Source organism: Hydra vulgaris, chromosome 14, assembly GCF_038396675.1.
Source record: "Hydra vulgaris chromosome 14, alternate assembly HydraT2T_AEP".
NCBI classification, from domain to species: Eukaryota; Metazoa; Cnidaria; class Hydrozoa; order Anthoathecata; family Hydridae; genus Hydra; species Hydra vulgaris.
In genome coordinates, this window is record NC_088933.1 from 37,047,644 (window position 1) to 37,061,652 (window position 14,009).

General features: G+C 27.7%; 1 protein-coding gene across 1 annotated transcript; it reads right to left on the reverse strand.

Annotated features, from left to right (window-relative positions):
• Positions 1–381: 381 nt before the first annotated feature.
• On the reverse strand, positions 382–13,385 carry LOC105846444 (uncharacterized). The gene is made up of 6 exons (XM_065817456.1): positions 12,994–13,385; positions 9,558–9,784; positions 9,213–9,321; positions 8,789–9,116; positions 8,185–8,221; positions 382–917 (listed from the first exon to the last, which is right to left on the reverse strand). Exons 1-6 carry the CDS (start codon positions 13,190–13,192, stop codon positions 498–500), a joined length of 1,320 nt encoding a protein of 439 aa, XP_065673528.1. The 5' UTR covers positions 13,193–13,385; the 3' UTR covers positions 382–497.
• Between the last annotated feature and the right edge of the window lie 624 nt (positions 13,386–14,009).

Sequence of the window (14,009 nt, forward strand, 5' to 3'; positions counted from 1 at the left end):
GTTAAAATATATTTTTGGTTAAAATATATTTTTGGTTAAAATATATATGGTAACACGAACACGATATGGTAACACCATAACATAAAAAGTTTTAAGAATAAAAATTGTACTGAAAATTTTAACTTCAAGTTGAAACCAAAAATTGATTAAACTAAAAATACCCAAAAGTCGGGAGTTGAGTTGACTTTACTTATGAGGTAATGTGTATGATAACAAATTTTTGTTAGATAAAAAAGATACATTAAAGTTAAACAAACTTTCTATGATTAACTTCTTATAAAAAGAATTAAAAGCGTGTGCGCGAAAAATAATGTCTGAATTAAAATTTATATAATTTTTTAATAAAATTTTATTTATTTATAACTATAATGAATTAGTTAAACGGTATGCATTTAATAACCTTTATATCTTTAACAAATATATTTAACATTTTGGGAAAAAACAAAGCTGTTTAATTATTGCTGTTTCTTTTTCTTTTCTCTTTTTTTATCTTTTTTTTAGACTCCAGAATTTTCGTTATAATGAAATGTTGCACCTTCATAAAATTCAATGTTTTCATTAAACACGGATTCAACATCTTCATTTATTGATTCGTTGTCTAAAGGCTCACCCAATGAAATGCTTAGATGGCTTGCACGAGAAGACCGCTCCAGTGGCGAAGAAAACGAGACAGATCTTAAACGTTTTTTTTCAGCAACGTTAGGTTTAAAAAGTGGATTAATATGCGATTGCAGCAAAGATTCAGATTTCGTAGATTCATCTGCCAGTATGTTTTTTGATTTTTTTAATGAATGATTGTGATATTCGTCACACAGCGACTTCACTTTAATATTGTTCAACTTTGAAGGCGTTGTACTAAGAGAATTGCTTTCCATTCGTATAATTGAAGCTAAGTTATTTTGTAATGCTACAGGAGTCTGAAAACAAATTTTATGAAATCTTATTAAATATTTTAATAAAAGCACCTCAAAAAATTATTAAATAAAGTTTAAATAACTGATTTAGTATTAATAGAAATATTTTTTTTAGCCAAAATATATTTAAAACTAGAGAAAGCAACTAAACCAACTTATAATAGTAAATAGTTAAAAGCAAATTAGTATTGCAATATGGTATTACTAAATTAGATTTTAAATATTCCCGTAAGAGAAAAACTTGTAGCAACATTTTTTTATAAATCAATTTCATGAAAATATTAAATTATCTAAAGATTAAAACGTTACTTTGTCAGCTTTACCGCGCCAATGCAGGGGGGCGTTATATTGCATAAACTTTGGAGGGGTTGTGGGAAAAGAGATTTGTATTAGAAAAGCAAATATTATTTGTAAAACTGATTAACTTATTTACTATTACCTTACCCCCTCCCTTTTTTTTTTTGATTCCTTTTAGATTTGATTCCCTCATAGAATAACTTTTCATAAAGTTAACCCCTTAATAGAGTTAACCCTCTTTGTGTTTATACCCTAATAATTAACCCTCGCATAGTGGAGTTATTCTACGAGGATTGCTTTAAATCTTTGAAAACTGATAGTTTAATCAATTAAATAATTTTAAAACTAAAAAACCACTTTCAAAATAAAAATAAATGTAACAATTATTTTTATTCAACGATACTGTTAAAATTTATAAAAATTCATCATAAATTTATATAACTTGACTAGGTGTTACTCATATAGTTACAAATTTGTCATGTGAATGATACCTATAAACATAAAAACCTCAAACAAACAAACAAAAGCGAAAAAAAAAAGGTAAATGAAACAGAAAAAAAAAGGAAAAAAAAAATAATAAAAATGACAATATTACTAATATTATTTATAATATTAATATAATAATAATAATAATAATAATAATAATAATAATAATAATAATAATAACAAAAATAGTTAATAAAAAACATTATTAAAATCTAAAAAGTATAAACCCCAGTGTATAGATTCATGTATGTATATTTTTTCTAAATGTAGCGATTATTTCCACTTAAGGGAAGTTGAAATAATAAACTTTATAAAATTTATGCTTATTACTTTGAAACCATTTGAAACGTGAAAAATAAATAAAAGCTTATTGTTACTGCATTATTTGTTATATTATATTTATTATTATATTTATTAAATTATATACTTATTGTTAATGCCACATTATTACTGCTTCGAACAAAAACATAACTTATTGTATGAAGCAGTAATAATGTGTATTTTATAAATTTTATACTTTTTGTTATTTTTAGATAAAAATTTTATGATTTAGCAGGACACAAGTTGACAACAATTGTATAACTAAAGTGTTAATCTAATACGAATGTTATCTTATTAAATAAATAAATGGAACATGTACTGAACGCACCTTTTAATAAAAAGGAACTTAGAAAATTAAATTAAGTTAATGTTTTAATGTGTTTTAGCAATTGGAAATAATTTATATTCACTAAACGTTTTCAAGAATGGTTGGGGTAACTTTGTTTGACGGGAAGCAGTAGTTATTATTATTTTTTTTTTATAAAGCTAATGCAAATTTTTAACTTTTTTGAGTTTTCGGTTTACTAAATGTTTTCAAAGAAATATGAACTCTAATTGTAAATAATTTTATAGATATTTATTTGTACTTTGGATTACACAAGAATGAAAGTTATTTGATACACAGGTTGGTGTAGTTTTGATGTATTTGTATGTAGTAGAATGTCCCAAAAAAAAAAAAAAGCTCTCCACTGATTCCCATTCCATATGTGACCTAAATAAGTACTAAAAAAAATTTGACGGTTTTATTTTGACAGGAAGTGCTAGATGTAAAATCTGAGTTTTACTGTTTTAATGTTAAGCTAGCTTAACATTAATAGAAAACACATTTTAGAAAATTAAAATAAAACAATTAGATGCGTATAAATCATTTCCAATTGTTTTCTACTATTTAACTTGATAGATAATATTTATTAATATGAAAATACAAAAAAAAATACATGAAAACTAATATTAATTAGCAAATATAAGATTTTATTGCGGTGAAACATTTCTCAAAAAATACAACTTTTTGAACAGTTCCCAAGCTCCTTTTTAGTCATAGTCTTAGTCAAGTTTTTTCTAGACTTTTTAACTACAAAAAGTACATTTTGAAGGTGATCTTCATCTCTAGTAGCTGAAAGAAAATCTTTAATGAGCTTAATGTTTCTTTCTGCACCATCATTTACAACAGATATGTTTTTGATCCATGCAATAAAATCTAGCAACTGAGGATGGTTAAAAACATCCATAATATTAAGACTATTATTAAGCCATTCTTTTATACTTGCTCTTGATATTTTAAAATGTTTGAAGAGAAGGTAGCTTTGCTCGGAAATCAACTCAGGTAGCTCTGTGGTCTCTCCAATTTGTACATTTGATGGTTTACAACGCTGAAATTCATTTGGCTCTTCAAACTCAATCAGAGCTAACAGCATTCTTAGCTTTGTTTCAGAAGGAACTTCTTTATCCCCAAAGGACAAAACACAGAGTTGCGGAGTTAAGTACCACGTATGGCGTCCCATGCTGAGAAGCAAAGCATTTCCAATATTCTTACTAACTTTTCTCAATGCATAGGCTGTCTGGATAGCTTTCAATTCATTGTAGGGAGCCAGAAATCCTAAAAAACTTTTTAAAAACCATGGAACATTGCAAATTGCAATGAATAAACTTGCATCCTTCAACTGCAGCACTTCTTTTTCTGTCAAGATATTACTGATATCTTTAGTCATATAAAGAGTCAGGATGTAGATCGCATCTGCTAAAAACCTTGCCTCATGGCAGGCGCCAGGTTGATGGAACTTAAAATCTTGTACTTCCACTCCAAGGAAGAAGGAGGCAAGCTTACAAACTATACCATAATCATTCCTTGAAAACACTATATCAGTAGTAGTTGCATTAGTCAAAAATGTCTTAGCTTCCTCTGCAACAGTGCGAAGAACAGAGCCAATCTTCAGATCATCTCTTTGCCAGTCCAATTTACATAAATTTTTCACTTCATTCACTTTCTCACAGATTTCAGGCCACTTGTTCTTTAGCTTGACAAAAGAGCTCTTCTTGGACCTTTAGTTTTCTCACCAGTAAGGGCAGCCATATAGTGAGATACATGTACTTCATATATGTGTCTCCTACACATTATACACAAAATTGGTCATTTCAAAATATCTGTAAGAATTTGGACTGCTCCATTTACTCCGCCTGTATTGCTTGCAGTTGTATCACAGCATATACCAATGATCTGCTCTGTACATCCGTAATATTTTAAAAGATTGTGCACTTGTTCTGCTTGGTCAACTCCCTTTGAAGAGGGACATTGAACAACACCTAAAAGATGGTCTTCCATGGTATCGTCATCCGGGGAACTCACTGAGACTGCAAGTCGCTCAATTTTTTGGATAATGTTAAGCCCAGTGGTAATTTGTTCCAACAGTTTGGTATCAAAATGAAGAATAAGCCGTCGGCCTTTAAGATGATTAGATATTGAAATCCACTCCGAGTCTCCTTCAAGTTCTACATATTTGAACTTTTTTCTATGAAGTGTGCTTCTTGAAAGCGGTATATCATTAATTTCTATACCTCCAGCTTTAAATACTTCACTTAAAATTGCCAGATGAGGTCGTACACCAACATTGAACCTTGTTGCTGGAACAACAGTACATTCAATGAGCTTTTCAACATTCACTGCTAGATTTATCGTATCTCCAGAATTGTCCCTAGGTATCATTTTATAATATTTTTCTACCTATTTATAATTATATACTTTTCAATAAAACAGCTTTAGCTTGTGAAAATTACAACTATGTTATTAAAATAATACTATACCTGCGTTTCCGACCGTTACCCAGGAAATCATCTTCCTCGCTGATTTCACAGTCCTCGTTTGACATTTCTTCCTCACTGCTGAATTGAATCTCTTCTGTCATGGAGTCATGCGACAACAAAACATCATTGATATCTTTTAAGTTTTTCTGTCTCTCTAATTCTTTCTCTCTCAACTTATCTAGCTTGTTCTTTCTCCTGTTTGCATCCAGTACTCTTCTACCGTAGTCTTCATCGACTTTTGTTTCCATATATCCTTTCCTATGTAACATCTGGTCTTCATAAAAACTAAGTAATATTTAAATCTATTAAGCCATTTATAAATAAATTAATAATTGTTCTAGTTTTTTTTGGAAGATGACCAAACCATGTAAAGAGTTAATCGTAAGTATTTTAAAGGAAATAATATGCTATTACTTAAGTTACTTTTAATTGGAAAAAAAATCTCACTACTAAAAAAAGTGTTATTTAATGAACTTACTTTATATCTTCCAGCTTGGCATCATCTGTTCTCAATCTATCAGCAAGAATATCTTTTTTTAAAATTCTTAGTCGAGATGTCAAAAAGCTGATAGGATTCTGTGAGAAAATCTTTCTCTAACTTTGATTGCTTATCAAGACTGCTGTTCCAGTTTAGAGAAGACAATTTAATCAATTTCTTGTATTTTAAATTAAGTTTAATGATTTTAGTCTTTATATTGTACCCACAAATCACAAATTTCTTGCCAAACCCAGCGTTATCCCAAATTTTTTTAATCCTAGATACCAAGCAAGAACTATCAGGATCTGTACAAACACCATTTTCACAAACAAGATCCTTGGATTTCGATTTCAATTTGCAACCAACATTAGTAGAAGTGGGTTTGTATTTAACTTGTGACTCGCGAAGGATAAATTGATAGTATCTAAGAATATCACCATCTCTAAACAATGTTCATAGGGAATGATCCTATTCTTTAATAATATCCTAGGGAATTATTTGTGTACTAATTATTACATCATATTAAAACATATTGAAATACTAGATAGCGCTGTTTTTTAGTAAATACACATAAGTGTACAAAACCGTAAAACTCAGAATTTACATCTATCACTTCTAGTCATTAAAGAATTAAAAAAAAGATTTTGGTAGCTATTTAGGACCTATAGAATGGGGATCAGTTGAGAGCACATTGAAATTTTAAAGAAAGTGTGTTTTTGGGACACCCTAGTATGTAGTCATGCATTTGTATGCGGTCATGAGTTTGTATTTTTTTAATGGGTTTTTATGTAGTCATTTGTTTGTATGTAATCTTAAAAGTTGAGTCGAAGAAACTTGGAAATCACCGGATGAATAGAATAAATTGCAATTTATTCCATACAGTAACAATAAGCACATTTCTGATAGTGAGGCAGCATGTTCGTTCTAATTTTATTAAAAAAATTTTTTCCGTGAATGTTTAGATTTATTCACATGGAGTTTCAAATCTCTGTCTTTAAATTTTAGAATCTTAAAACTTTGTGTATAATATTTATTAAATAAAGTCTCTAAATTAATAATATTTTTTGTTCAGCTTTTTTGAAAGAAACATTGTTTTGTAAACTTAGTTAAGTAATCTTTCTAAATAAACGAGGATAACAAGTTAGTTGCAATAACATTTAATTAATCAGTTTTTCAGTCAATTACAGCTTTTGTACCTAGAGTTACTATCTTTTAAGTCAAAAACAAGCAGCTTAGATTACCTAAAATAGCCAACTCATTTACAAGGTCAAATAGAGCTCATACTTTCTCTTTATCTGCAGTATCTGTGATTACTGAGATTCCAAGAGCCTTACATTCCTCAAATAAGAAATTTCTTGTAAGAATCACTCCTATGAATGGTCTTTATTGGTTTTCTTGGTTGAGATTATTTTACTTTTCGATTTCTAGGAAATTTCAACTGCGCAACGCATCAAAAAACTAAAAATTCAAAATCTCAAAAGTATCCATCACCAACATTTGGTAAGAAGACTTTGATAAAATTTGGTAAGTAGTAATTTTATAGTCAAAAGAAGATAATAATTTTGAAGATTGTTTGGATATTTTTTGAGTAGCTTACTTTATTTAATGAATTGTGATCAATATGTAAAGAATTTACTCAAAACAATGAACTGTGGTAATCTTTAGACAGACAATGTGTCAATGTCTAACATAAAACATGCACAAGTGAAACTAATCAAAGTCAAAATGATTGCAATTTAAGTTTCTGGTTGAGACTAAAATTTTATCAATTATTTACATTTATTTTATTTTTCTAATCAGAAAAAGTGTCTTAACGTACTCTTTGATTATTTCTAAGCTTCCGTTTACCAACCATATGGTAAATAGATTTTAATAAAAAAATAAACCTTAGTCTTTCTAGTCTAAAAAAATTGTTGAATAATGAGTCTCGGCTCATTTTTTAACACTTTTTTAAATAACCAGTCTTTGCTTATTTTTTAACACCTTTTTTAGGCTAGAAAAGCCAAGGGTCAACCATGGTTTCTTATGATTTTTTTAAAGTTATTTTTCAAAGGAATAATACTATGATTCAATATTGGAAAACCAATGACCAACTCTCATTGCTGTTAACATGTCAACTTTTAATTCATTTCATCATTCAATTCTGGTCTGTTTTTTTAGTTCGGTGTTTATTCAGATCTGGCCACTGCTGGTCTTCTTAATACAAAGTCAGAGCATTCAGCACAATCAACTATACTGAATAAAACACTTAACAATTTTATAAGAATCACAGTTTGTTTAATATATTTCAGCTTTCAAGGAATATCATACTTGTTTTTATTTTATTTTTATCAAACTTGTCTTTAGAAATAATATATCTGTTACAATTATTTGCCATAGGTGATTAATCGTTTTTAAAAGCCTCATTTTATGGTCAATTCAGTGTAATTCTCCTTTCATGCAGAACAATTTCCTTTTTATGCAGGTAAGGAGTAATGCAATAAAAATTTTTCAATAAAATAATTAAAGACTCAATTTTATTTTTTATTTAAGGTTTTAATGCTTTATTTGTAGAAACACGTGTTTTTTGAATAAATTATGGACTTTGGTGCACACTATACAGGTACACAAACATAATATCGATTATAAAGTATTGTTAAATTTATCAAACAATTTATGAGATAAAACTTGATTATTAAAAGGAACTATTTAGTCTGGTGATCAACAAATAAATCAATCGACAAATTGTTAAACCAATGACACCTTTCTTTTTCGAGCATTTATTAGCGTTTTACAAAACAAAGACGTTTATTTTAATTGTTTATTAAAACAGAAAGATTTTTAATAAATAAAAAACCAAAAATAAATAAATCAACAAAATATTTTTAAAAAAACTGCAAAATTACTTACAGTTTCCGAAACTTTAAAAATAGACTTTCTTCTTCTTCTAAACATAAAAGCATCACATTTTGAAAAATCTTTTATACTTAAATATTATTTTTGTTAAATATTAAAACATTTAAATCATCCGCGCGTATCTATGAAGGGACGTTAATCTAATGTCAAATGTTTGTAAAGCCTGTTTCAGAATGGGTCATGTTTGCATTCATTAGTAAAATGTGAACTGCAAGCAATCAAACAAACAGTCAAGCAAATGAATGGCATTTATAATTTAATTAACCAAATGCATATTTGTTTTGAGCATAAACAAAAGAATGAAAATAAATAGTTGTATGAAAAACTAAGTTATGCTAAATTGTTCTGTTTAAAAGTTTAAGGTGAGGAATCCAAAATTAGTATTTAGAGTGGAGCATTTTGATTTGGTGTTTTTAATTCACAAATACAAAATTAAAATGCGTCAATGTTTTGTTAAAATATTCATTGTAATTGCATGTTTTTATTATTGCTTACCTACTTTGTTCCTGAAAGCTATTTAAATGCAAAAAGTTACATTGACTAAGGATTTCGGTTATGTCAAATTTTCTATTTAATTTATAGAACTTTATTAAGTTACCTTTTATAAGAAAGAACGCAAATGAGAAGGAATACCAGTAGCAGTAGAAATACAGCCACGCCTATGACAATTTCAACTACATAATTTTGTTCTAAACTAATTGCATCAATTCTTGACGGCATTTTAGTTATATTTTGCACTGAGATTGATGTTGTTGGCATTGTAGCAAGTGTTGAACTATATTCTGGAAAGGATGAAAATGAAGTTGAAAGAGATGTTTTGAAAGTAGTTTGCGCAGTTGACTTAATTATTTTTGTTGTTTCCGTTACCGGTGATAATGTAGTAGTAAGCTCCACTAAGTCTGCAAGTGAATCTGGATTCAATGGATCTTAAGTCAGAAAAAAAAAGTATGAACTCATACAAACACATTCAAACACTTATCAAATTTAGGCCTAATAAAATTCATAAATTGATAAATACTCACATTCTTGTAAACCTTCAAACTTTATAGTTATGCACTGTTGTTTGTTGTCACAATCAATAAATATTTTCAGAAACAATCCTTCTAGATGATTTGCAACCTTAAGCTCGATCTGCATTAGAGTAATATAAATCATGTGATCATTTATGAAGCAATTATGTAATATAGAATCAAATATCATATAATATATTAAGTAACGTAGAATAAACAACTAACTTAAGAACTGGCAATAATTAGACACAGACAAACAAAAAAAAACATCTTATATATTTATAAAACAAATTATAAATAAATAAACAAAATTGTGAAAGAAAACTAAGTAATAACATACATATAAAAACATTCAACCTTTGAAAAGTCTTTTATAGACGCAAGAAATATTTTTTGCAGTTGATCGGAAAAAGATGGATTCCAAATCATCCCATTATGGAAATCCTGGTAAAAAATTGGTGCTAGGGTTGGTTCAGACAAGCATACAGCATCATCAGTTCCTGTAATGAGCGTCAAATTGTAAGAGGGCATCCCCGATAGCGTGTATATTCCCATTGGGTTTCCTGCAACTAATAGACTGCACCCTAATAAAAATTTAAAACTATTATAAAATAAAAACTTGTGTTTAAACAGCAAAATTTGAAAAAAAAAACAACGTAATAAACTGAAAATTTAATAAAATAATTTATGTATCTATTTTTATTTATCTATTTTTATTTATTTCTTTTTTCCATTTTTAACATGTTATTCGATAGATCAAGTATCTTCATATCGCCGCAAATTAAAACGAACTAAATATCAAACAACACAGGTTAACTTTGAAAAAGAACAGTTCACAGGAAAACTTTTAAAAACGTCATTTTTTTAGCAACTTTATTTAAATAATTTTTTTTCGTTCTTAAAAATTTACACTAATAAGTGTAATAACCATGTGTAATAACACATTTTATTTTTATTTATAAATTTCCTAAAGCATGTTTTTGCTGTGGTTTTTACTTTATAATATTTTCTTTGAGACTTCGTATAAGTAATGCATTGCAACGGCATTCATTCTGAATTTCATCTGGAAAGGTGTATTGTTCTCTTGGGTCTTTCAAAGTTTATAGTTTAAAAGGCAAATGAAAGAAAAAGAAAATTTTAATTATTTAATTTTTATAAATTTTTATTTTTGGATTTTAAGTTTAAGAAGAAAAAAAGTTTTCAATGCACTCCTTCCATTTATATCTAGTTTTTATATTATTACCTCATTACTATTGCAAAGCTTCAGACTTTATTTTAATGTAAGTGCACCTTTGTTGTTCTAACCTCGACGGTTTTCCCAGCGTAGTTAGTATGTTCTAATCCGTTCTTTTAATAATATTTTTTTATAGTCGTCTGATTACTCTTTTTTTACGTTTTTTAGTATTTTAGTATTTTATACTTGACTCAGAAAATATAAATCCATTTTATTTTAAAAATAAAACTTTCACTCCAGGATTAATGCCCTATTTACAAAATATAGTATTTAGAAATAATTTTATTGAGCGTATGATGCACGGGATTGTGGCCGTTCGAAACAAAAGGTAAACATTGCCATTGACACTACAATTACATTTTAAAGTCAATTTATGGAAAAATGCAACTGATATCCTTTTCAAAATCACTTGTTTTATCTAACCACCTGGTTTTTTTTTTAAGTTATTTTAATCAATTAAATTCCTTAGTTTTTCCAATTGAAAAATTGGAAAACAAATTAAAAACTGTTGCAGAAGAAAATTAATATTTGAAAAAGAAAGTAAATGAACTGAAGAAATCTTTCAAATTATTTGATAAAAAAATGAAAACATTAAAAAAGCAAAATAGGTAATTTAGAAAAAAACACTAAACATATGTTATCAAAATTAATCCAATAGCAACCATAAGTCGATGGTATTATCATAAAAAAACTGGCTGAACTCGAAGGCTACAGTTATGTATTATAAGTATAAGTAAGTTATAAGTAAAAAGTTTGGCATTAAAAGTCAAAGGTTTAGTGTCAAACGTCAACTAAAAAACTTTATTTTTTGATATAACGCTACCTTTCATATCTACAAGGAAAGTAGATATAAAAGGGAACAAGAACATTGTTTTGTTTGCCAATCTACAGTCCGTAGGAGCTTTAAACTCATCAAGAAAAAGTACATGTACTTAACAGTATACAACCACATTATGCGCTAAAATCAAAGATGTACAATAATAGAATCTTAGTTGTTTCTCCGCTTTTGATTAGAATAAAAAATCAGGAAAACATTCTTGCGAAAAAAGGAATTTGCTTCTTTGAAGCATATTTAACTGAAGAAACGTATTAAAGCTAATCAAACGGTGGTAATGTCTATTATTACTTTGGTTAATTTATAAAAGTAAAATAAAATATTATAGTTATTTTTTATTCCTTAATTGAGATATTTTTTTTTTTCTATTTTATACTGTTTACTTATATACTATTTATATATGTTTTTAAATATTTTTAATAATGTTTTTAAACATTGTTAATAAACTTTCGATTTATATACGTCCATGATAAAATAACTGTAATAGTAAAAATGAAATAATTATTTTTGATCAATTTTAAATAAAACCAATTTAAATGTCTTGATTCAGGTAAAAAAAAAAAAAAAGGTTTAACAACAATGCTCAATTGTTTTATGAATAAACAATTATTTTGCCAATGATGTTACGATAAAAATAGTGACACTGAGGTATATTGCCTCTGAAACAATGTATGATGCTCTAAAAGTGATTGGATTACAATTTAGTTTTTCATAGAGCCAATAAAACATTTTATCAAATAATAAAGAGCTTCTACTCAAAATAAGATTCTTTTAATTTTAGATTAGTACAAACTTACACAAAGAGCATTGACTTGTTTAACTTTACAAATAAAAATGAAATGGTAAAAAATAGCGTTACTAACTCGTACACCCCACAAGTTGCAGCCAATTGATCGCAGCTTTTTTACGGCACAAAAAACTTGTCATAATAAAAAATGCGCTCATGTAGTTATGGCTACATAAATACCCAGGGCGAAGAATAACAAATAATCAACTTAGAGGAACTTTATCCGAACCCATTTATAAATGGGTTCGGATAAAGTTCCTCTAGAGCTGCTTTTGTGGAAGTTTCGTGTTCTGATTTTCATAAATCTTCATACTTCATGGTTTTCATATATCTTCATATTTAATATTTAAATTTACTCTTTGTGTCGAAACGGAATTTCAGACAGTGAATTTAATGATGACAAATAACCTAACAACATCTTAAATAAACCTGAGGAAATTGTGTGGAGGTTTTTCAAATGCAATGTAAAGGGTTCTAAAAAATTTTTTTTTAGGGATTTAGGGATTTTATAGTGCGATACAGTTTCCAGAAAATACGGATTTTTTAGTACCCGTCAAAGAACTACACCAGTTTTTTGAAACCCGAGCAAGAATTGCTTAATATTTTTTACAACGAACTTTATATAAATGTAGTTGCTATGTTGTGTGGTGGTTAATAGCCACTGGTTAATATCCACTGGTTATTCTCTCCAGTTAGAACCAATGACATTTTTTTTTTAATTAAGAAAAAAAATACGGCAAAATAAGATATGAGAAAAGTACGGCAAAATAAGATATGAGAAAAGTACGGCAAAATAAGATATGAGAAAAGTACGGCAAAATAAGAAAAGATAAAAGTAAGATTTTAATAACACCTAAAAAATTTTATTTTTAGTTTTTTATTCACATCGTAAATTTTAGGGTGCATTTGTTACCTGTTATTTTGTTTCTACAATTACCTGTTACTTTGTTTCCACAGTTAATCTCTGATACATAATCCAGAAACGTGCTGTTAATACATTGACAAAATGTTGAACCTGAGCAGTAGTCTAGTTTTCCTGTAATAGTATCGCCATCTTCTTCACGTTGAATATAAAAACTACATGTTTTACTGAGCGATAATATGAATACTTTAACCCAAAAAATTAATAAAAACATAAGAAACGGTATAACAAATGAAATTAAAATTGCATTTTATTTCCTCGTTGTTCTCTAAAGCTTGTTTTTGTTTTTCCTTGAAATAAAAGTTTCATTATTTTTTTTATTTTTTCATACTTTTTACATACGCACACGCGTACATATGAAAATGTAGAAAGCAGTGCGGATTCATTATAAGTTATTCATTAATATTTACAAACAAGAAGCCAGTATTACTAATGTATTAAAAAAGCTTTTTAAATTACAAGTTTGTTGAGATAATCTAAAAAAAAAAAAAAGTTGTGCTTTTAAAATTAGGTTTTACCAATTAAAAATAATCATGTAAGATGTATAAATATAGCACTTTTTTTTCCAACTCCATTGGCTTGACCAAGGATAACAAGGCGTTACATTTTTTACTTGATTAATAATTAAGTTGTCTTGATTTATCAAATAACACGATCAACTTATTTGCAATGTCGAATTTACATGCAAAAACTTTTTAAGGAAGTCTTTTGGAATTTTATGAAAATTATTTTTCAATTTTTTAATAAAAGAAATGGTTTTTTAGTAATGTCACAAATTTCCACTTATTATATATGCTTTGAAATAGCGAATAACGCTTGCTTTAAAATATAAAAGAAAGTTATTGTGTAAAAAATGTGTATAGATGAATTTAATTATGCATAACTACGCATATAGCATACTTTCAATAATTCATTAATTTTAAATATCCTGAAGTCTTGATGCGTTGTGCGTTGTTTTGCGTTGTAATATTTTACATTGTACTTTTTACGTTGTACATTGTTTTACTTTGTACATTGTTCTACGTCGTTTG